Source organism: Maylandia zebra, linkage group LG13 (genome assembly GCF_041146795.1).
Source record: "Maylandia zebra isolate NMK-2024a linkage group LG13, Mzebra_GT3a, whole genome shotgun sequence".
NCBI lineage: Eukaryota > Metazoa > Chordata > Actinopteri > Cichliformes > Cichlidae > Maylandia > Maylandia zebra.
In genome coordinates this window covers 3,670,286-3,695,492 of record NC_135179.1, presented here as the reverse complement: position 1 = coordinate 3,695,492, position 25,207 = coordinate 3,670,286, and the positions used below count along the sequence as shown (strand labels likewise).

At 42.4% G+C, this 25,207-nt stretch overlaps 1 protein-coding gene across 5 annotated transcripts in view; it reads left to right on the top strand.

The window, feature by feature from the left end:
- The window catches only part of kif20ba (kinesin family member 20Ba), a 65,768-nt gene extending 48,449 nt beyond the window's left edge, over nucleotides 1–17,319 (top strand). For 4 of the 5 annotated variants that reach the window (XM_076891408.1, XM_076891407.1, XM_076891411.1 and 1 more), the window contains 5 exons: nucleotides 1,467–1,508; nucleotides 11,967–12,041; nucleotides 12,923–13,040; nucleotides 14,746–14,891; nucleotides 16,398–17,319. In XM_076891408.1, coding sequence (XP_076747523.1) covers nucleotides 1,467–1,508; nucleotides 11,967–12,041; nucleotides 12,923–13,040; nucleotides 14,746–14,891; nucleotides 16,398–16,478 — 462 coding nt within the window. In that variant the 3' untranslated portion in view covers nucleotides 16,479–17,319. The remainder of the gene's footprint in view (nucleotides 1–1,466; nucleotides 1,509–11,966; nucleotides 12,042–12,922; nucleotides 13,041–14,745; nucleotides 14,892–16,397) is intronic. The other variant, XM_076891409.1, reaches the window with a different exon arrangement.
- The last annotated feature ends 7,888 nt before the right edge of the window (nucleotides 17,320–25,207 follow it).

The window sequence follows — 25,207 nt, the reverse complement described above, 5'->3', positions numbered from 1 at the left end:
CTCTCCTCGCTGTGCAGAGAACCTCAAATTAGCAGGTGAATTTTAAGAAGACAGACGTGTCGGGTGGATAACCTGTGGACTCGAACACGTTTACCAGAAACGCCACAGCTGACATTTTCTGCACAGTCTCTTTGTTTTCTGTACCACTGCCATCCTTTCAGTAAATATCAGGCTAAAGGCAGGAGCCACACTCATTAGTATTGGTTAACACACTGTTAGTTTAGTCAGTTAACAAACAGTCCTGGAAGTCCAGGAATATAAAGGGATTAGTTGTGGTCCTTCTACAGCAGCAAACCTCGGATTGTGCTGGGAAGGTTTTGCAGCCGAGTGAGAAGTGCCGCTGAAGAAAATAAGCCAAATGAAAGTCTGAAGCCACGATCCTCAGCTGGAAAAGAGTGGATGGCCCACTCCAGATGGAAAATGAGTTGGTGCCTGTGGAAGAGTTCAAGCATCTCTGAGTCTGTTCACGAGTGAGGGGAGAGCATAGCAGGTGATGCAGACACTTCACCTTGCTGCTGTAGCTGAGAGAGCTGAGCATGAAAACAAAGCTGATCTACGTTCCTACCCTCACCTATAGCCATGAGCTGTGGGTGCTAATCCAAAGAATGAGATTGTGGAGTAAAGATCTTTTCCACATCAAAAGAAGGGAGGTGAGGTGTTTCTGGCAGCTGACTGGGACGCCTCCTGGAAGCCTATTAGAGGAGATGTTTTTGGCAGGTCCAGCTGGAGGAGATCCCGGGTCAGACCCAGGGCAGGCTGGGTATCTTGGCTTGGGAACGCCTCAGTGTCCCTGGGGAGGAGGTGTGAAGTTTGTACCTTTGTTTCCAGTCAGACACGTTTGTGCTGTTTATCCGCTTTAGAAATTGGAGCCTTTTCTGAAACCCCAGTGTTATAAGACCTCGCCATCAGAATCGCAGTTTAATGTTTCCAGCATTTCTCTCGTTATTTATTTTCTTGTTTATTATTTAAATTGCATTTGCACCTAAATATCATTTTTTCAATTTTCAGAGTAATTTTCAGTTTACAGAATTTAAAAAAAACGTTCTCAAACATGCACAAGAAGCTACCACAGAACACAAAAAGAATTCAGTAATAATTCTAAATGAGCTTTTATTAAGGTTCAAGGTTCTTTATTTGTCACATGCATAGTTATACAAGTATAACACACAGTGAAATGTAGCCTGACACGCTCCTCGACATGTGCAAAAATGGGGGGGGGGTGGGGGTGTAGAGGAAGAACATTATATATATATCTACATATAGTATATACACTGGGTGAATGTGCAGTAGTAGTATTACTCAGCTGAATAAACAGTAAAGGGTGCAATACTGATGTTTTTACTACAAGAACACAGTTAAAGGAAATGTACTCAGTGTTTTATCCAAATTATATTCTAAACGTTGAATACTCTGTAGAATACTCGACATGTTACATTGTAACATTTTAACACCCCTGTTTTTCAAAGTCTTGTGTTTTCAGGAGGAGTAAGCGGCGAACAAAAACTGAGGTACCTGATTATTTCTATATCATAAGCCCAGAAACATCCACTCTCATGTTTTTCATCATCATTCGCCTCATTAGTGTATATTTCACTCCTGGATCTAATACAGTTCTAACTCACCATTTTCCCATTATGAACACGTTACATCATGTAGTAAATCCACTTTGCAGAATCACATCTAAGCATTAAGTGTGTTGAGTGACCTGAAGGCTGCATAAATGCGAGGTGTGATCAGAAACGTCTGCCACACGGCCGTCTCTGCAAAGACGTCTTTGATTTCATTAACAAGGTCGTGCAGCTCAGGAGCGTTCCAGCGCTGCCCGAGTTTCTGTTCAGGCCACTGCTGTATGTGCACATCTGCTCTTTCACTATGGAGCCCCGGCAGAGAGCAAACATCAGCATCTGTGAAATGAACCCAAACTATGGCGTCTTTAGAGGAGTTTCGCTGGAATCCCCTGCCATATCGAAGCCCACAGGGGGGCACATGTTTGTGACCCTCACAGGGTCTGAGTGGCTCTCACACTCAAGATGATGATGATTCCACCAGATTCAAATACTGCTTGGTGTATTTATTTATTTATGTAAGGCTGAACACGTGACAGAGTATAGAACCTGATCAGTTTAAAGGCTTCACTCCAGATGTGAATTGAAAGTGCAAAACTGTGAAACATGGGTGATGGATGAGCACTCCACATGTTTCTGGGTCACTCAACAGATCTGGATCACCTTGTCTTCTCTGCTAATTTAGGATTGAAAATGAAGGATTGCGGTTTGACACTGTAACAGGTCCAATCACGTCCCAGACACACAAGTGGGACAGACAGAGCCGGGACTTCAGGGCAGCAGTCTGGAAGTAGCAGCTTTGCTGAAGGTGGTGTAGCACTGTCCAAGGATATGTTGAAGGGGAGACTGGGGCATGTTTAAACTGCATGTTTTTTGGTGACACAGAACCTGATAAAAACGCCTCGTGTAGGAGCCGTAAATCAGGAAACCTTTTTTACTGTGAACGAGTTTTAGTTTCTTCTTTGGCTCCAGGCCGACAGATGTTGGACTGAAAACCGTTAAAATGCAGTGCAGGAAACCACCCTTTCATCCAACATGCCGTGCATCAGTAAGATACGTTACGGATGGTGTAGCCCACCGAGGGTGTATCTGCATGCACATAATGTGATCGTTCCCAACAAGCGGAGTAAAGCATCACACCAAATGAGGTGTTTACATGGGCTGCCTGTTGAGGTGTTTCATTGATTTACTGGTTTCCATCCTACAGAGTAAAGTGTGACTAATGATCGGAGGCGCCACCTTCAGCATGATGCTGTAGTGTCACAGATTCCCTCCTCTATTTGACCTCTGAAACACATTTGTTCCATGATACAAACGGGCACACAGCTGCTTGGCTCGGATGAGGTTTTGCTCATACTTGATGTGATTTGTGCGGTCGGGAGAAAAGCAGATTAAGTTTTTATGTGTCATATGTAAAAATGTGGCTCATTAGGCACCGCTGGTGTACATGTTTCTAAACTCACAAAGGTGGGGCCTATTCCCTGCTCTGTTAGTTACAATAATGTTCAGTTACTGACGCAACTTCATGGCTGCAGGATGTGCTGTTGAACTGTATTGCATCATATCCAGGAAGTTGTCTCTGTTAGCCTACCTACCCTCATTTAAACAGCAGTAGACAGTAACACACCTGCTCATTAATAATTTACTGCAACAGAGTTCATCTGTCCGCTTAAAGGATTTCTTCTTTTTTCCCTTTGTAATCTGAATATGTGTCCGATTATTGTCTCCCCCGTGTTTTTTGCTACATAAAGATGTGCGGCAGCAGTAGATGCTGAAATTAATAAATGTTTACGACATTAAGACATTAGCAGGAACTACTTATCATAAAAATGCTTTGTAATTGTCTTTATTGAGGGGACATGGGGGCGTTTAGATGAAACACATGACAGTAAATGGAAACCGGTCAGTAAACCAACAATAAGTGATAAGCAAAGAAAAATATAACACTGGAAACCAGAGCAAAACAAATCTATTGTTTATAAATATGTAATTAGAGTTGTATTAAGCAGAGATCACACTCCTGAAGACTTCCCCCTCTCCTTGGTCTTAACTGCCAAAAAATGGCCTAAATTTGTTTGTTTTCAACCCGTTAATTTACACTGTTCTTGGTAGATTGTGTTGATCATTATTTAAGTGAACCGGAGGTCTCTGTGTTTATAAATGAGCACACTTCTACATTATGATATTTTCACCCCCTTCGGCAACTTTTGCAACTCCAGCTTCAAGCTCGTTTGGCCTAACTAGTAGATGTAGCTTGAGCCAGAGTCGTGACAGGTCTTTCCACAGCTTGCTGATTCTCATTTTAGCTGCAGGATAGATGGAGTTCAAATCATTCTTTTTTTTTTTTTTTTTTCTGGGTGTTTAAAAAAGTAAAGTTTGTTTTTCAACATAAATTTTCTCTGTGAATGTTTTTAGTGTTTCAGTGCAAGAACATCACAGTAAGTACAGCGTTGCTCTGTGTTTGGTTTCCACAAACACTGCACGTGTATTTGTGGAGCTGTGCTGTTGTCCTCCGTCCTGCAGGGAGGTCAGCGTCGATGTGGAGCTACAGAGCGGTGCTCCTGGAACCTGCCGGGGCTCAGTTCAGTTCAAGGACACTTGAGCAAATAACTCAGGGTCAAAGTGTAAAATTATTATCACCGGGTCGCATGTACGACCACAGGCTTAAACTGACCCCTGACTTCTTCTTGTACTGCTGAACTTTCAAAATATAAGTCGGCACTATCCACTCAGCTTAGTATCTGCTGAGAAACTTCAGCTATGCTCATGGAGGTGGAACACTGGATATTCTTCAAGTAGCCCCATAAAGTAATAAATACCAATGCTGCTGGATCGGTAAATAAGCAGTTTCCTTATAAAATATATGGAATCTAATGGTGATATGTCAGTGTTGGGCTTCGAAGGGTTTTTATGAGAGAGAAGACAAATATGCTCCAGTTATGAGTTTTGACAATTTATTATTAAACTAGTAGAATTTCCGATTAGTTTTACATGCTGCCATGTTGGGCTGTTCGATATAACGATATATATTAGATGATGATGATATGAAAACGTCTTGTTTCATTTTAAGCTATCGTTTGTTTCATGGTGTCGCAAAAGAAACTGTTTATGGCAATATTTGTTTTCATCGCTTTGATGGTCGCTGTAGAAGTTCTTAAAGTTCTCTCTTTCTCTTATATTTAATATAACCACACTACCGACGGATAAACCTTAGAACACGCCGTGTACTAAATACAAAGGATATTGCGGCCGTTTCTACTTATGTAACACTCGACTCCAGGTACACGATGCCCAGCTGAAGACGCTTCACGCAAGTAGAGTTGCCTGAGATTCACAGAATATACAGAAAATGTAAAATTTTTGTGACGTATGTTGTTGTCGGGACGATAAACGTCTTATATTGGGATATGAGATTTTGGTCGTATCGCACAGCCCTACTGCCGTGGACCTCCTCTCTCTGGCTCAGAGACAAAAGGCTTCCACACCCAGACACTAAACGCTTTTATTGCACGTCACAGAAAAGTAATATTGACGTGATTGAAACAGTTTAGCGTGGCCTCCTCGGGTCTCATCTCGGGGCGTCTCTTATTTGGAGACGACCCTTTTGCAGGCAAAACTCCCGTTACCATGACAGCCACCTCTTGTGCACCGGTCAGGCCTGTAGATTTAAAGATGGAGGAAGAGTGCATTCCATAGGAGCAGATTTATGAGCGAGGCTACATCCCTGCGAGGGGGTCTGCCAGTATCAGAGTGTGCCGTGGAAGACAAAACACAACTACTGTGAGAAGAATGAGATGTTAGCCTGAGATTAGGTTTATGGTTAATTTCAGAAGCATCTGTTCTTGTTTTTCCATAGATTTTTCAGGATCAGTCAACATCCCAAACCTTGTTGAAGCAGTGACACTAATATTAATATCTTTGTTTGAATGGGGAGAAAGACGGCTCTCATGACGTGGTGACGGCCATGAATCGATTTTCCAAGAAAGCCGTTATGTTTGAAGTGCTCAGTGATTAGTTATAGGTGGAATCCTTCATCGCCACATTCTGGTATTTTCTTTTATCTATTCTAATGAAACACGGGCTGCATTTATATCTGCATCCTGTGTTTCATGGCTAAGTGTTGTTTTTATTATAAAAACATTAAATTATCATTATGGTGATGATTGCGCTCTTGTCTTGTTTTAGAATCAGATCTCAGTGCTAACGGCAAAGTGAAACCCTATTTTCAGAAAAGTTTCCATGCTGTGTAAAATGTTGGGATATATTTATCTGGAAACAGTAAACACAGTTAAATGCTGAAACAAATTGGTTTAATATGTTTGCATTTTGATTTTACATTTTTTGTGTTTCATCAGTAATCTACCCGGGGAAACCAAACGTTTCTTTAGTTTTACTCCTGGGAGATGAACTGAGCATGTATTTAAAATCACATGTATTCCATTCTTTGCGTGGTATAAAAGGTAAATTGCAATCACTCCATTTTTGGAAACGGGGTTGTTGTGTTCCTGCCATTCGTCTTGTTCTTCAGAGCAATTATGCTCTGGAATCATTTACATTAAATTGCTACTTCTTAAACGGAGTGCTCATATTTCATCGCTGACACCAGGCAGGCAGTTGCATGGTGAAGTGGCTTCTTCTCTGATGGGTTTGACATCTGCAGGCAGTGACCCAGCAGAGATTCGGCTCCCGATTTCATCAGCCTTCCAGACTTCTGCACCAATTCAATTTTTCTCTGAGATAATGGAGCATTGGCAGCTGATGCATGTATGCTGACACGCCACGTTCACGCACGAGCAAATAAACCGCTTCTCCTTTTACTCTTAGCACGCAACCCTTTTTCCTTCTGCCTTCCCCGATTTTTCTCCTTTCAGTTTTTTTTCTTTTTTCTGTTAACCTCGGACCCCTTTCTCCACATACCCATCCCCCCCCCCCCCCCCCCATCTCATCTCTCCCAGCCAGCCATGTCTCTGTTCAGCAATGATTTATTGATGATGGTGCTTTCTGTAGTGGAAACATCAGTGCTAGCCCAGAAAGTCTTTACCTGAGTTTTTTGGTTGTATAATGTTGGCGTTGGTGAGGAGTCACTCTGATCCACACACTGATGCACTGTCCTATTTTAACTACGGCTCAAAAGTTACAGAAACCTTCATCTGACTCCATGAAAACACAAGTAATTGGAATATTAATGTCTTTATCACTTCAAATGTTATCAAACAGATTGACAGGCTTGAGATCCTGTGAGAGAGAGAACCACCTAACTGCTTCCTCTCTGTGTGCGGCGCTTGGAGCTCTGATTTGGCTCGCTGTTCTGTGGTAGGAGTAAACTGGCACCAGTGGAGCAGCGTCTACTGGATATGGCACGGTGCTAATCTAAATCTCTCTTGTCCTGCACAAACCTCCCACTTTGATACCAAAGCTCCCAAAACATCTCATTTCCTCCATCGCGTGTGACGGTTGTCATTAAGTGCTCCCACAGCTTTTATTCTACGTCTCACAAAGATTTCTCATCCTGTTCATGACATTTTGCTTTTTTACTCTTACGCTTTCTGACGTCTGCAGATTTGTCTTTTCCTGTTTATAACGTGGTTGGAGATATTGGTGTTCCTCTGCACTTCTGGCCAGAGGCCAGCTTCCTGTAAATATTCCCTGTGTTTTGTGGGTCCCATTTATTGAAGCTGCCAGTTGAAGGCCTGTTTATCAAACACGAGTCTGATGTACTGTCCTCTTTCAGCTCTCCACCAGGACCTCCCACTTCTTCTTCTGCTTCTGCTTCAGGAAAGTTTGTAATTATCCAACAAAATGTGAGCAAAATGTCTCTTTTCTTGGCAGTTTCCCACTTCATCACTCCGAACACAAACACTGACAGACTTCAGAAGAGAGACGTTTTGTTCCCATTAAACTGCCCGTCACATGTTGATGCTCCAAAACCACAACTAGCCAAATGTATTGATTCCCCCCCCCCCCCCCCCCCCCCTTTTTTTTTTAAATTTAACAATTTTTCGCTGTGCCAGTTTTACTTTAAAAAGAGACGTCCATTAAGTGTTAAGCCTCTCAACAAGATGAACTTGCATTGTGTAAAATGACTGAATCTGATGAGCTACAGTTTCTCTTCAATTAATTCTTCGGGTGAAAGAAGCAAACTTTGACGTTTGAGCGTCTCCTGTTCAGACCAGGCTGTGTCTGACGCCTGTTCTGTGCTTCTCCATAAAGAAGCAGCTGTAGTAATAAAGCATGTTTGAGTCCAGAAATGGAAATAAACTGGAAATTTCAGCTTAACTTTGTTGCGTAGGTTGCCTGTGAAATTTCCCAGCTACTAATATACGTTTAGAATGAATCATGTTAATTCACAGTGAATATATGGAAGATTAATGCTCCTGTTCCTGTTCTGTAGGTGGATACAGGCCAGCACAAGTACATTTTAAGATCAGTTAAAGGCTCCGGTTTCCTGTGTGTCACATGCAGAGCAGACATTGTGCTGTTGAGATAAATGTTGTAACAGTTATGACATCAAAGAGGTTTCTGAGGTGTATCAACCGCTTAGTGTCCTGTTTTTATAGTGAGTGAGTACACGGTCTGAACGTGGCGCTCTGGTGTACATTCATGTGTACGACATGTAGCAATGACCACATCTCTGCGTCTCGCCATCTGATCTGCTTCTCTTGGCGCTTGATTCATTGTCTCTGGTACATTTTTGTTCTCCACACGTTCCCTCTATCATCTCATCTCTGCGCCTCTACTTCTCTTGCACACATTTCATCTCGCTGACTTTCTCCACACATTCCAATTACACGTTCGTTCTGTCGCTTATCGCAGATCCTCTGCTCGTCTCCTCTTCTTTCACGCTTTCCTCCTCGCTCTCTCTTACACTCGCTCCAGCTTCATCGTCTGCGTTCTTCACATATTTTATCTCTGCTTTCGTACTTGGCGGTCTGCGTTCCCTTCCTTCCTTCAATTTATTAAAAAAAAAAAAGTCCAGTGAGTCACTGGTGACTCCATGTTGTGACCTTCTTTCTGCTTTCAAAATGGAGCGTTTTCATCTCATCCGCCACGCCCACTCCTCCTCTCAGGTCAGCCTCATCCCAAACGAGAGTGAGTCAGAATTGATTCACTAAAAAAAAGTATATGTTCAGGGATTTGTTGTGCTGGAGCTAATGCAGGCGCATCATATCTGAGAACGCTGTTTTTAGAAACGCACAGCACACATTTGTCTGTTTTCTGTTCCTTTGTGGGCTCCAATGAAGCACAGCGTGGAACCCGTTATAGCCACCCCGACCATGAATACTACACGGACATGATCCCTCATTGACTTCCCAGCCTCGTAATGGGTGTAGTTGGTTTTGCTTGTAGCCACAAAGGCCCTTTGAAATAAAGCAGCCAGTACAGATGTTCCTTCCTTCACTCTGCCAGAACTGAGGTTTGTGCTGCAGTACACATCAGGCAGTTGGTCTCATTCGGTAAGGCTGGAGTTGTTTGTGATAAGATACAAAATATGCTGATTATTAAGTTAAGGCCACCTGGGTTGGCTGGAAGACTGTTTACTTAGCCTAGCAGGGCGAAGGACACTGTCTCAGCTGAACTGTGGACACGCACACACATACATGTACACTGATATGCACACACTCATCCCCCCTCCCTTTCCAAACGCCTTCGATGCTTGTTCCCTCCTGGGAACACGGCGGGTCTGAGCCCGTGCTGGAATGGTAGCGCTGGGCAGGATGGCTGCTGTGTTTGCTTCGGATGACTCCTCACCCCCCACCCGACCCTGTGGCTTGTCACATGTTCCATAATGTTGTGCTGTGGACATTTATGTGCTTTTTTTGTGCAGAGGAGGTTTTTTTTGTTTCCTGTTCTCATGCTGTCCTCCCAGGAGCCCAGCATGAGTAGAGGTCTCTTTTTTTTCCTCTTGTACTTTCCCATTGTAGTGTATATTTCAGTGTTTGTTTTCTGTAACGCTACCGATCTCCGACCTGTATCCCCATGTGATGTCTGTGTTGTGTGTGTGTGTAAGGCTGGGGGGGGCAACCTGCACATGGCGAATAAAGCCTTGATTGATTATTAATTGTAAAATATGGCCAAGTATTTGCAATTTATAAAGATGACAATTAGTATAAGGTTGGCGCATAAACGTTACATAAACGTCTAACTGTCTGCATTTTGGTCTGTGAAGAGAATCAAATGGGCATTTTTCATTAAACTCTACAACATTCAGTTTGTACGGCTTGTGTTGATATGGAGACAAAATTAATTTCAGGTTGAGTCAAGGCTGCCTCACAAAAATGCCCTGAAAAAACAGGAAATTTCAGGTTTGAGTCGGTGGATACAGCTCGTGTAAAATCACACTTTGGTTTGTGAAGTTTGATTAGAAAACCTGAGATGACTCGTTGGCTAACAACTTGGCGATCACCAATCATTCGCTAATGAGTATGACCTACATGGGGTGATGTAGCTCAGAGGTGGAGCAGGTCATCTGCTAACTGGAAGGTTGGTGGTTTGATCCCTGGCTGCTCCAGTCTGCATGCCAAATATCCTCGGGGAACATGCTAACCCCAACTTAAATGTCTGTTAGATCAAAAGCACTTACATAAAAAAAGCACAGCGAAAAGTGCTGGTGTGAATCGCTGAATGGGGGAAGTTTTGTTAAGAACTACATAAGAACCAAAGTTTACAAAATGGATTTAATGTTCTGTTCAGCATGATTAAAAAAACTGAACTCATAAGTTCGATCACCAGGAAAGTGTTTACTGAGGTCGGGGCTGTTTTCCTTGTGTTCACTACGAACCCGCGAGATTCTAAAGCCACGGAAATGAGAAATTCTTCAATGGCCAAGTGAATCACCTGATGTCAGCTTTTATAGCACGCTTTTCATTTACTGAATACAAAACTGAAGGCACAAAGAGCCACAAACACACAGGTGCAGTAAAGGTCTGGCCGAGCATCTCAAGGGAAGAAAACGGTGTTTGGTGATGTCCTTGGATTCTAAAGATTTATCCGGTTTGTCCAAGTTCAGCTTAAAGTTTAAAGTTCGCTCACATTTTGTTTGTGGTGTCTGTTTCCAAAAGCCTTTGGCGCCACGAACATTTGGCTGATCTCACATTCATATTCTTGTGCACCTGTGGACGTTTTCAGCTGTTCTGCTAGCTTAAGTCAAAGGCTGATGGCGTCCACTCGTTGGGTCTCCTTCAGCATCGAAACGATCGTCACTTAGTTTGATTTTTATTTCAGAGAAGTGGGCAGAGTGCAGATTGGGCCATTAGTCGAATCACTTGGACGTGCCTGAAAGGATAAAAGTAATCACTTAATTTGAAGTTAGGAAAGTTTTTTTTTTTTATCTTTACTCATTTTTAATGAACGTGTTCAAGACTTCTTTGTCATTGTTGTTTTTTCTTCTTGCCTCTAATTGGTGGCTGTATCAATGAAACACAGACTCTGTTCTCATACTCACCTTTATTTGATTGACCCAGTGGGAATTTGCATCAGTTTACATTCTGTATGTTACTCGTGTACACTTTGCACAGGCTGTAACCTGGTATTACGGCTATTTGGAACTGAAAGCGTTTCCAGCTTTTCAAAAGGTCCAAAGTTTCTTTTACAGGTGGAAAGAAACTTTAGCAAAAGTGGTTCAGACGAAACATTTGTGAATTTTGAATTTCAAACTGCAACTTACCAGATTTAGAAGTTGCAAATTGAATGCATCCATTCACCATTTACTCACAGCTCCATGCAATCATGTCATTCCACTCATCATCCTGTCATTAATACGCTGAAATCTGAGATGCTTCCTTTAATGAAACATTCTTGCAGGATAGTTGATTCATAGACTGATCCCTGGTAAAGTTGGGAACGACGGAGGAAAACAAACCCAGCTGTTATTCACACATTAGCAGAGGCTTCCCTCAAAAAGCGTATCGATCCAGAACTGAAGCAAACGTCCAGGCGCTCATTTTTCTTTGTTTGCCGTAATGAAAGCTTTTCCACACACTGTTGACAGAAACTCATTGCTGACATCAGAATCTTGTTTGAAAGCGAACATTGAAGCTTAATTGGGTGTTTGGGAAACACCCAGGCATTATATTTTGACTGGTAGTAGTTGAGCTTGTCAGCTCTTTGAGTCCCTCTGCAAAGTAAATACGGCTAAATTGGAGCGTGTTTTCGCTTCTCGAGAAATATTCAGGCTGGTAAAAGTGTCATTTACCTCCTACCGAGGCCACCGGACAAAGCGTGTGAACATCTCGCTCTCATCTGCATCGTATTAATGACCAAACCCATCTCGTCCATAGCGTCCTGTCATTATGAAACATTTTGGTGGTTATTTCTCCTCTGGTACGGATGACTCAGTGCACACTCAGTATTTTAACACTTTGTACGTGCCTTCATGTTGCTTGTGTGTGTGTTTGTGTTTAGGAGGAAGTGGAGGCAGAGAACAGGCGGAACACGAGAACCAAACTGACGCCAAAGCTGACCCCACACCGGGAAGAGGTGAGAACCACAGAGAGACAAACACACCCATGTGATGTGCAGACACACACTGAACATCACTAATTCATCATTTCACTTGAACAAAGCCTTGTACAGTGCAGTGTTTCTGCTGCTCGCCGAAGTTCACATGATGATATTTTATGGTTAATCGCAGAAATATAGGGGATTGAATTTACCTGTTTGTCGTCAGCTCCACCTCATGTTTAGTTTTAATGCAGACTCTCAGCGATGCTGACAAAAAGCAGCTTTTGAATTTTGATTACGTGCACATCAGCACTATGGTGAATTTAAACATGTCCACCAGCCAAGAAGAGATTAGGTCTTCAAACATCCACATGACAGGACACAGCTCACCTCCACATGCAAAAATCCCCGTCATCGCTGTGCTTGCATCTTTAATGCAATTCTCTTACATGAGAGAATACTTCCATCCAGGATCAATTTACTAATGGTCTCTGACTGACGGCCAGTTAGCGGCGCCCCTTAGCTTCTCCCGTCCGGTGGTCAGGCCACAGTTGTGTGATCCACGCCACCATCAGCTGCAGCTGTAGAGCCTGTAAAACGTGAAGAGCTGCTTCATGTGCTGCTGCAGTCCAAGACGGTGGAGTTGGTCAGAGACAGCTGATTGTGCTGCTCAGTTGTTTTTCTTTTATTTGAAGAGGAGCGACTGTTAAACAGGATTGTTAAATAATGAAATTAAAAAGCAGAGCACAGATGTACCCACACACCGTGACATCAGTCTTACTCTGTGGAAAACACCTCAACTGTCAGACAGTTTTCCCATTTAAACGTCATTATCTGCACTCACCCAGAACTCTGACGCAGCCCTAACGAGAAGCTGTTTCGTACGTGCTAACTGTGCTTCGCTGTTCTTTGATCAGAGCTCCTCCCCAGCGGGTCGTCACGACTCCCAGATCAGCGTCCGCAGCAGGAAGGAAGGAACGCTGCAGAAGATCGGAGACTTCCTGCAGAGCTCCCCCACGCTGCTCGGCACTAAAGGTCAGCACGCGACTCGTTATTGTTGGTGACGTTAAACTCGAACTATCTTTGTTGAAGACGATCGTGGGACTGAAAAATGTTCTTTATTTCGAACATAAGACGGAGCAGCAGAAACCGATGCTGCGATTGACGAAAAGTGCGCTTAATGAGTTTTCTGTGCTGCACAAAAGTCACGTTTACAGAAAGTGCAGAAATCTGAAATGTTCAGGGCCTTTTTTGCAAAGAGGAAAGTTAAGATCACAGCAAAGTAAGTCTGTATAGAAAACTACAAAGCAAAGTGACTGCATTAAAGAGGGTTGGTATTCACATGATCCCACTTCCTCCCTTTACAGTCTGGGATAGATTTTGCTAGTTTGTCTCCTTCACTCTGTTCTGTGGTGCACTGCAGTCACTCCAGCAGTCAGACAGGCCCCAGGCACGCTGTCTTGCTCCTGACGCAGCCTTCTGGCTGTTTTTAATTGCCTGCGTGTAAGAACCCAGATGTGGCGGCTCTTGTCTGTGGAACAACTGAAAAGGTCAGCGTGTGGAATTGAGGCATTTTTAAAGGAGCCTGGTTCACTTACAGAACAGCCCAACCTGAAGTTTCTGGCGGTCGCCGGTGCTTTTATGCATTTTAATTTGTAATTCATCAGGATGCGAAAACATGAACGTGAGGACTGCAGTGGCCGAGCCTGCATCAGTCCATCAGGAGCTGTCCTTCGCTGATGCAATGTTTCAGAAATATAAAAGTGATGGTCTGAATGTCAAATATGATGGAGAAAAAAGGAACACTTTTAATTTCAGACCTTGCTGGATCTCACCACACACACACACACACACACACACACACACACACACACATACACACACACACACACACCAGAACTTTCCCCACAGATACAGTAGATCCCCTCTGCTGTATTTTATTCATTCATCTGCAGTTATTTTTACTGAGAGTCCAGGAGGCAATCTTATCGGTCCAGATGGGTTTTAGGAATCTTCAAATTTAACTGTGAGTGTTGGGGGGGAGAAACGCAGGGCACACAAGGACAAACCTCAGAGCTCCTGCCGGAGTTATTTGGAAAAGCATTGCGCAGGTTTGACAGAGTAAAAGGGCAAGGGCAGTGAGTTTGGGACACTAATGATGGCTTAAAGGAGAGAGTTAAGACAGCCAACATATTGGAATCAACCAGAGTCTTCTCTGTTTTATCCTCAGGGACCCACAGTTTCACTCGGTCAATTAATTGTGGCCTCAGGGCTCCAAGGCAAGGTTGCTGTCATCTGCAGCCATCTGACCCACCCTTCATCTCTCTTCTCACCTTCACTCGTCTTTTATCGTCCTTATTTTAATTCCTCCACTACTTCGCTCTAGCTTTCAGTCTCCTATTTCACCCTGCTCATCCTCGAATCGTGAATCCGTCTTCCTGCAGGAAGAGCTTCCTATTTAACCTGGAGAGTAACTCTAAGAGCCAGCGTTGGTTTACTGAGGCAAACAAGTTTTCATAATGGACCTAGCTTGTTTGTTTCAGCTGGATAAACACGCCGTCAGCTTTGGATTAATTTGTCTCCCGAGTCGTCTTCACTGATAATTCCTGTTTAAAGTTTTTAGGCTTTAAATCTGCGATTAAAATGATTTATACACGCACACTAAGCATTGTGATTAACGGGATGTAGTTAAGGATGCTGTTCAGCATGCTTCTGCTTTCCTCTAAAACTGTGTCTGCAGCCAAGAAGATGATGAGCCTGGTGAGCGGACGGGCCGGCACAGATGCAGCAGCCTCCTCTTCCTCCCTCAGTCTGAGAGCAAAGAAGAACAAAAGGAAACTCTACAGGCCCGAAATCTCCTCCCCCATCGACATGCCCGCGCACCCAGTGAGTCTCACAGCGTTTAGTGCAAACATGTCCGTATCAGCGCAGACTTACTTTTTATTCACACAAAGCTCCGAGGAACGTTTATTTTCCTTAACAAGTGCTGATCCCGGCCTTTTTCCTGGCTCGGAATGAGCTTTATATTCGTTTGAATATTCCGAATACTTTTGGCTCCAAAAGTTATTTTGCACTCTTTGAAATACGAGCACAGATGTGATGGAAATGCAGACCCTCAGCTTTAATTCAGAGGGTGCTACATTAACTGTTTAGTAGGGATGGGTATCGTTTAGGTTTTATCCGATACCGGTGCCAAATCGGTACTTTTGAAATGGTGCCGGTGCTTAAACGGTGCTCAAACCGGTGCTTAAAGAATGGAGAACACAAAATTGGTCCAAAAACCTCTCATGTTCAGCTGTTTTTTTGTAAAAAGATAACAATGTTAGCCTTTTCTGCAGCTATGGGGCATATATGGTATCACTCTTGGCTGGAAGCTTAATCAATGGAAAAAACACAAACTTTGTCCAAAAACCTCTCATGTTTAACTGTTTTCCACTTTTTCTTTGGTCATTTTAGCCTTTTTAGCCAGGGTGAAGGGAGTATCTGCCATCAAACAAGAAGACAGCCGCATGTAGCTATGATGATGTTTGCTAGTTCACCTTACATGCATTAATGTAATAACGTGGTTAGCCTACTCAACGTAAATTACACACGAACAACATTAAGCTACTCACGCAGAGAAGAACGGCTGCTGCTGCTATCAAATACGGCGCATTTCTCGGCTTTTAAAAAAACGCTATGCGTCGCCAGGTGTTTCATGAGATTCGAGGTGTTACCTCCTTTGACAGTATCACAGTATCAGCTTAAAGCACTTGTTGCTGCTGAGTTTGCATATTTTGCTGTGAAGTACAGCCAGACTTTTGACCGCTTCGCCTTGGGCATTTTTAATCTGTAGCTCTGCTCTAACAGAACGTACGTACCTGGCCCCGCCTACTATCCTCGGAAACGTAAAATGATTGGCTAGAAGTGTATCACAGCTCAGGAAAAAAAAAGCACCGAAATAAAGCACCGAAATGTGCGCTGCTTTTCGGTCTGGTTACTACCGTTTATGTCAGAACCGGTGCCATCATGGCACCGGACACCGGTACCCATCCCTACTGTTTAGTTATTGTTCATTTTTATACACAGCCCGTCATTTTCACAGGTCACAGGTAACCAACTGGACAATGGAGTCCAGTTGGTTACGGTCATGTGAGGCCTGTGTCATACTGGCATTTTCCAGCTGTTCACTGGAACTCTCAATATGAGGTTTAAAGAGACGGACCGACATCATCCTGAAAAAATAAACCAGCTCAGCAACAACTAAATGCCTGAAAGACCACAGGAGACATTTATAGAGTGATCACAGAATGATGTCTTTAGTATAAAACCATTGGTTCCACTCAGGAGGAGGAGGGGCAGATTAGACTTCACCCTTTCATCTGAGGGCTCTAATGTTTGGTCTCATTTCAGATCATCAGCAGAGAGCCGGAGGAGAAAGAGAGCGACCATCAGATCATCAAGAGGCGCCTTCGATCCAGGAAGGCCAAATAATTTAGTCCATTTGGAGGCGTGGCCCTCACCCATGACCATTTCCAGGCTAAGCTAACAGCCTGCTGCTACTTAACCCAGACATGGTGGTGATTTCAGTATTTTCCTGACCGATTCAAGTATTTCAGCGTTAACTTAACGTAAACTTAAGTTTGAGTTTTTCTCAGTAAATACTTCACTTGTTAGATTTCTTTTGTGATTCTTAAGAATCAGAGATGGGGAGAAAAATACAGGCTAGCCAGTTAGCAGTTAGCAGGGAGGCTCAGCTGCAGGTGAGGGGGCAGCATCTGAAAACAAACTCAAAAATCATCAAATGTAAATAAATCTGTGTGACGCACTCAAGACTGACATTCCAATTTATTCTCTCAGCTGTTCGTTGTCTAAATGTTGACATTTACTATCAAGTGATTCTTTTCTGATAACTGTAAGCACTCTGACTTTTTTTTAAAACCTTTACGTGCAATCTTTTGATACTGATGTGCTGGAGGTCCAGGTGCATTGATTTTTACTTTCTTTTACTTCTTTTTCTAGGACAGTTAAAGTTGACATAGTTGAGACATATTTAAATGTTACAAGTGGTTTTGTATTGACTTCATGTGCACGTTTGAAAGCTTCTGCACTTTATCTGAGATGAGGAGCAAATTGTGACCAAGTGTGAGAAAAAGTCCGTCTGGTGCTGCTGTGGTAGCCAATCGCCTTCCTGCAGTTAAAGTCATGACTGAGTGTTTTCCCCAGGATAAGTTTTCGGGACTTGTGCCTACCTTTAGTTCTCTTTAGATCACTACACTGAACACCCGACTTTTCTTCTTTTCTACACTACATTAAAAGTTTGTTTCAATCATAATATTCTGAGTTTTCTTTTTTATAACATCTCCTGTTTTGATATTATGTTGAAGATATTATGGGGTCTTAACTTGAAGTGTAAAGCATCTAAAATAGTGCAATCTAAATAAACAGACAGAATAATGATACTGTTGGGATTATGGGAAGACTAGTGCATGTTTGTGATCTGTGCATGTTTGTGGTCGGATTAGGTTTAAAGTTAAAGTTTTCCAAACAGCAGCTTTTCAATCATCCAGGTAAGCTTTCCTTACCTGGATGATCGAACATGCATCAAGAAGCCATTTTCGGTCCAACTGCTGGTGATCATAGAGAATAAAGTTTGAGCAGATGTGACGGAGGAACCAAAGCCTGGACTTCACTGAACCAGATGGATGGACAGTGAAGGTTTGTCTATTACAGGCATTCATGTTTTTGAAATCGCACCACCTCTACACCAACAAGAAGCTCCTACAGTCCAAATACACTTTTTCTTTGCTTCTCTCTCTGTGGTTTCACGGTTGATGACTTCGTTTTGGTGTGTCTGAAAGAGAAAACAGCATTTTCTCTTCCAGACACTTTTCAGCTCACAGACTGCTGTCCTGCCAAAATCCTTCAGCTCCGTTTTCAATGTCTTCATTAAAGACGTCTTTGTGAATTTATGGTCTGGTTTGGTATTTTCATCTTTATTTTTTGGTACCGATTGGAGCCAGAAAAGAAGGCAGGCAGAGAATCCCAACTACATCTCGACAGCACCTCTCAGCCTGTAGGTTTCACCCCACATTTTTGGAGGACAAAAAGCAAAGTCCAGGCGTACTTCCAGTCTCATCTCCTTAACTGAGACACCTGATTCAACAGCAGTCTGTTTTCAGTCTGTTCTACATTTATTAGATTTCGTATGTTCCATTTTGTTTGTAATCTTTTGTAAACTTGTTCTAAGTGACCTTTTAAAGCGGCGCCGTAGTCCAAAACCCACAGTCGTGCCTCCACAGGACTCCATTACTCTGCAACATGCCGACAGTAATCACTCAGTGCACAAAAAATTAAGCAATAGATCAATCACCCACATAATTACAGACATTACAGAACCGCACCGAGGCACTCGAGCAACAAGAAGCAGTTCAGATTTTTGTCATTAATGTCACTTGGGGTGCGGAGGTGGGAGAACGAGCTCCACAGTTGTTGGTGTGTGGGCGACTGAGCTAAGAAGAAAATACTGCAAATAATTTCTCTTCTGTTCACTTTGACGCTCATTTGAAGACTTGGGATCAAATATGAACGTCAGTTTCAGTGGCCATCGTCTCCACGTTTACAACTTACACTGAATATAACAGTAAATCTGCTTCTTGTTTGCTGCTATAAACATTTTTAAATACTCTAGGAACAACAAGTAGGCCTGCAGAGCGAGAGCGAAGCGCTCTAATGGGGTGATATGGTACTACAAGGTCATTAAGATAAGATGGGGCCTGATTATTTAAGACCTTGTATGTGAGGAGCAGGATTTTGAATTCTGGATTTAACAGGAAGCCAATGAAGGGAAGCCAAAACAGGAGAAATCTGCTCTCTCTTTCTAGTCCCTGTCAGGACTCTTGCTGCAGCATTTTGGATCAGCTGAAGGCTTTTCAGGGAGTTTTCAGGACGTCCTGATAATAATGAATTGCAGTAGTCCAGCCTGGAAGTAATAAATGCATGAACTAGTTTTTCAGCGTCACTCTGAGACAGGATATTTCTAACTTTAGAGATGTTGCGCAAATGGAAGAACGCAGTCTTACATATTTGTTCAATATGTGCATTGAAGGACATGTCCTGGTCAGAAATGACTCCAAGGTTCCTCACAGTGTTACTGGAGGCCAAGGTAATGCCATCCAGAGTAAGAATCTGCTTAGATACCATATTTCTAAGATTTTCAGGGCCGAGTACAATAACCTCAGTTTTATCTGAATTAAGAAGCAGAAAGTTAGCGGCCATCCAGGTCTTTATGTCTTTAAGACATTCCTGCAGTTTAACTCATTGGTGTGTGTTATCTGGCTTCATGGACAGATAGAGCTGGGTGTCATCTGCATAGCAGTGTAAATGTATGCTATGTCTTCTAATGATGCTGCCTAAGGGAAGCATGTATAATGTAAACAGAATTGGTCCTAGCACTGAACCCTGTGGAACTCCATAATTAACCTCAGTGTGTGAAGAGGACTCTCCATTTACATGCACAAACTGGAGTCTATTAGATAGATATGATACAAACCACTGCAGCACAGTACCTGTAATACCTACAGCATGTTCTAATCGCTCTAATAGGATATTATGGTCGACAGTATCGAATGCTGCACTGAGGTCTAGCAGGACAAGCACAGAGATGAGTCCACTGTCAGAGGCCATAAGAAGATCATTTGTAACCTTCACTAAAGCTGTTTCTGTGCTGTGATGAGCTCTGAAACCTGACTGAAACTCTTCAAATAAACCATTCCTCTGCAGATGATCTGTTAGCTGTTTGACATCTACTCTTTCAAGGATGTTTGATATGAAAGGAAGGTTGGAGATTGGCCTATAATTATCTAAGACTGCTGGGTCTAGAGATGCTTTTTGAGTAAAGGTTTAACTACAGTCAGCTTGAAGGCCTGTGGTACATAGCTGATTATTAGAGATAGGTTGATCATATTTAAGGTTGAAGCATTAATTAATGGCGGGACTTCTTTGAGCAGTTTTGCAGGAATGGGGTCTAAAAGACACGTTGATGGTTTGGAGGAAGTAGAATTCCAGCACTTTTGATGTTTTTTGATTCCATAATTTTTTGTTAATACATAATTTGGTCAGACAAATGTCAGCATAGATTTCAAAAAGATTTTAAACATAGATTCATTCATCAAGATCTGATGTGTGCTTTGAGTGCTTCTCTTGTGGGGTGAATTTGATGCATATTAAGTAACAGGTCATCTCTAAGAAAAGTTCTAACGCGTTACTTTTGGTCAGGCTCATCCCCACAGGAGGGAGAGGCTTTTAAAGCAGTAAAAGGGTCCAACACACGGCTCTGACCACACGCCTTCCTTACAGCATCAAACAAAACCTTTTTCTTTTGTGATGTGAGCCAAGAAACAAGCAAAATGTGACTATTTTATCCTTGTGGGATAAGCAGTCTGTGATCTCTCTTTCAGAATACATTCACTCGATTTGGGATTTGATGCTCTCCACCAAACCGTTTTCTTTTAAATGTTGAAGTTCACTCAAATCTGTGCTCGGCGCTCTCCGAACATGTCATGCTACAGTCCGATCAGGAGCTATTTGTCTCATGTCCAGTGTGCAACATTAACATTCTGACCCAGAGGTGTCTGTAAAAGTAAACAGGGCTTCAAATGGGGGGGAATTGTCAGCCAGGACATTTGAAAGCCTGCGGGCAGACTACTGCAGAGATTTCTACAGTACACTCACCCAGAATGTCACTTTAAGGTTCAGGTTCACTTTGAAATGTTTGCCTGGTGATTGAAGTGGAGAAAGCTTTGCAGGGTAACTCTCAGTAAGTGGACATCTTCAGGGGACATGATGTTTTTCCAGAGGCTGGACAATCATCAGTGCCTCTCTGCTCAAGGACCTCCTCCAGGATACATACAGGGCAAAAACAAAAATAATTGTGATGTAAACAACAGACACACAAAAGGAAAGAGAGAGAAAGGAGTTTCAGAAGTGGCTTCTTTCCTCTCTCTTCCACACTAAGCCTGTCCGGAGAGAGAATAGCCCAGGTTATTTTTGAGCAGCGACAGCGTATTGATTTCCCTTAAGCGCGTCACGTGCAGGTAATCAAAAAGTGACTGTGGTGAAATGAGGACTCCCTCCCTGAAAGCTTTGAGCTTTTTAAACGTGGCTGTGCAGAATGAGCAGAGGGGTTGTAATTTTGTTTGGATCTGCTCATGTGATGAAAAAAAAAATTGACATCTCCACAATAATAAAGTCCTCTTATGTAGCCTGAAGCTGAGTGTTGCCATAGACACTGCCTTAGCTTTTTAACACCAGACATCACGAGTGGATCCGACTGTGAAACTGAGGGAGCCAGCGTCCACGTCACGCACAAGTCTTTGACTATTTTACCTGAATTTGAATTTTTAAGTCATACTCTCACTTCTGTATATCACTGAGCTTACTGTAAGTATTACAGCGTCACTGTAAAAGGGTTCAAGTTCCAGCACTGGCAGCTTCACGTTCCAGGAACACAAGCTGAACCGTTGCACAAACACTCCTCACTGAGGTGATGATTTAAGATTTTATAGGTTTAGCTTTGGAGCTCCGGCATGCTTATTTATACAGTGTTAAATATTGAGGGGGTGAGGGAGGGAGGGAGGGGGGGGGGGAGCTGTGAAATGAATTTGGAAGCAAAGAGAGGTGTTGCTCACACACACACACACTGTAAGTGTGTGTTTTCCAGATCTGCTCCTGCTGACGTCAGAGATGTTCGGGCCATTCGTCCAAACACTGACAGTGTTACTAGCTCACAGCGGTGAGGTGGTAGGGGGCAGATTATCTGTGGGTGTGTTATTGTGTGTTTGTAATGGCTTTGCACCCACAAGCTTTCACGCAGAGAGCTTTCCAACAACACGAGTGGTTCAAGCAGCAGGCAGCGACGGACAAGTTAGACTCCAAAACCGAGCGCGATTCCGTCTTCTTTCTTCCTCAGTTGTGCGAGCTGCCGGGGACGGGAGTTTGGAGGAGCGTCAGTCTCTTGAGTTTCATTTCTGTCAAACCTGAGTGGCCTCCATCTTTGCCTCCAACATACAGAGGCTGGAGCACCTCCACCTCCAACACAGAAATCAATAAGAAAAGTTACTGTAAGAACAGATGGATTTGCAATCTAAACTGCAGCTGAATTTAAATGTGAAATTCACTCGATGCCATGTTGGATATTATCCAGTGACAGTCTGTGAACATGCACCAGAAACATGGATGTGAGGATGATTTGACCAACATGTTTTTGGAGTTTGTGCTCTGACTACAGCTGAAAGGGAAAAAATTAAGGTTAAAATCTAAATCATGCACACATTTAATCAGAATTAAAATTTCTTTAAAATATCTGACTGAGAAAGTTTGGAAAAGAACATCTCACTTAAGACAGTAAGGGCATCATATCAGAGTTCATGTTTCTATCCTGTTCAGAGAGTTCACAGCATAAAGTCAATGCAGGCATGACGTGAAAATCTCCCACAGGACCAGAAGTTTAGAGTGAATGAAGCTAAAGAAGAGTGATTCAGTGTTTGGCAGAAAGAATGAAACATTTTGGGAAGAGAAAAGATTTTCTCTCAAGTAATTTTATTAGCCGGCTAATTGTTTCTACTTGGTTTGTATCCAGGGAGACAAATAATAAGAACAAAAAGCATAAAAGCTTTCCAAAACAAACAGTTCCAGAATAAAAACTTCAAATTTGAATTTTATTCAATCTGCATTGGAGAAAATAATTGCTTTAAGAAACAAAGAAACAAACAGTCTAAAGTTTTTATGGTAGTTTAATTTTAACGGAGCCGCAGAATATCAACCAAAGGTCCAGAAAAATAGAAACACATTACACAAAAGTCCCAAATTGATTTGGAGGTCTGGAGAAATCTCTGTGCACAAGCAGTAAGGCCAAAAATCACTAGTGCATGCCCTCAAGTGACACTGCATTAAATACAGATGTGATTCTGTGCTGGAGATCAGTGCATGGGAACACGTCCAGAAATCACCATATTGTAAAGAAGCAGCCATATATGAACACGATCCAGAAACACTTCTCCAGACCGAAGCTCGTTTAAAATGGGCTGAGGCAAAGTGGAAAACTGCTCTGTGATCACATGAATGGAAATTTGAAATTCGCTTAGGAGGAGAGGCTCTGGTACTAAGTTCAAAAGCCTGCATCTGTAATGGTAGGGGAGTGTCAGCGTGCACATCTGGAAAGACTCCATCAGTGCTGAAAGGTTCAATTCAGTTTCTTTCTTTCTTTCTGTTATACAGTTTATCAAATTTGTGTTTTGCATTGTTATTCTTATTAATGCCACACTGCTGAGCCTTTGATACTGGCTGACTGCTAGTATACTTAAATATGTAAATACGTCAGGTGTTCATCTGTCAGATGAATCCTATTAGTCCTTTGCTTGAATGTTGGGATGACTGAGGTATTTTCTCTGTGCATAAACAAAGACATCTCAAGGAGCTGATGAAGGTTGAATCCACCGAAATGTTGTAATATGATAAGAAAATAGCAACAATGAATGAAACAGTGTGCAGCTGATTTATAGCCATAATATATATAAAATCAACTGATTAGTCAAAATAATTCACAAGATTGAGATTGAATCTGTTTCTGACAGAAACACATATTTAAAACAAAACAAAGTATTATGCTGGCAGATATTTTGTTACCACTTGTGGTTTCATTGTCAGTGGATGGCAGATTAATTTAGCCCAATAATCACAGCTGCAGTGGGAGATTCTGCACAAACACATTAAGATAATCATCAAGTCTTTCACTGCATGAAAAGTGGCGTTTCCGTCAGTAAGAGCACATTAAATTGCTGTACAAGGTCAGGCTAACAACTGCTAACAAGCAGAACTGTGGAAATGGTCACTGTGGTTACTTTAATCAGTTTTGCTATGCAGACAGAGGAGTCGCCCCCTGCTGGACACGAGAAATCAGAATCAGAATCAGAATCAGAATACTTTATTGATCCCTGGGGGAAATTATTTTTTGTTACAGTGCTCCATTTTAAACCAACATTAAGACAAGACAGACAATACGCTAACTAAGAATAGTACAATATATACATATATATACATACATACATACATAAGTCACATATAAATAAATATTTGGAAAAGAAACATGTGTAGTTGTAGCAGCAAGAAAGAACATTTAATTCAAATTCAAATTCAAATTTTATTTGTCACACACACAACCATACACAGTATGACATGAGGTGAAATGCTTGTAGCTGTGCAATGCAATGCCCGACCATTAAATGACAGTGGTTTTACAGTATTTACAATTTACAGGTTATTACAAAATTTACAGATTTAACTTAGAAATTTACAGTAAAAATGTGCAAATAGCAGAAAGAGATTAAAAATTATAGGAAGTGTGCATGAAGAAAAACCAGAGTGCGTGTGGTGATGTGTGTGGGAGAGTCCAGTCCTACACCTGGTTCAGGGCCCGAATAGCCTGGGGGAAGAAGCTCCTCCTCATTCTCTCTGTTTTGGCCTTAAGGGAGCGGAAGCGCTTCCCAGACCTCAACAGTGAGAAGAGTCCATTGTTGGGATGGGATTTAAGGTCATTTCAAAAAGCAGTCAGTTTCCACAGATTAAGAATGGCATAAAATACAATTCTTGTGAGATAGAAACTCACTGTTTGTTAGGTACACCTGCTCAACTGTTTGTTAATGCACACATCTAATCAGCCACACACATTAGCAACTCAGTGTATATAAGCATGTAGACATGGTCAAGACTGCCTGCTAAAGTTCAAACTGCATGAGAAAATGGAAGTGAGGTGATTTACGTGACTGGATGGGCTGGCCTGAGTATTTTAGGCTGGGATTTTCCCATCTCTAGGATTTACAGAGGACGGTCTGAAGAAGAGAAATCATCCAGCAAGCAGCAGTTCACTGGGCAAAGTGCCTCGTTGATGCCATAAGTCAGAGGAGAATGGCCATACTAATTCCAGCTGGAAGGCAACAGTAACTCAACAGCTAGAAACAGGAAACTGAGGCTACACTTTGCATGGACTCACCAAATCTTGACGAGAGGCGACTGGATAAACACTGCGTGGCCTGATGAGTCTCGATTTCAACATTCAGATGGTAGGGTCACAATTTGGTATGACGTGAAAGCACAAATCTATCCTGCCTAGGATCAAAGATTCACGCTGTGAGTGGTGGTTTAATAGTGTGGGTGATATCTTTCTG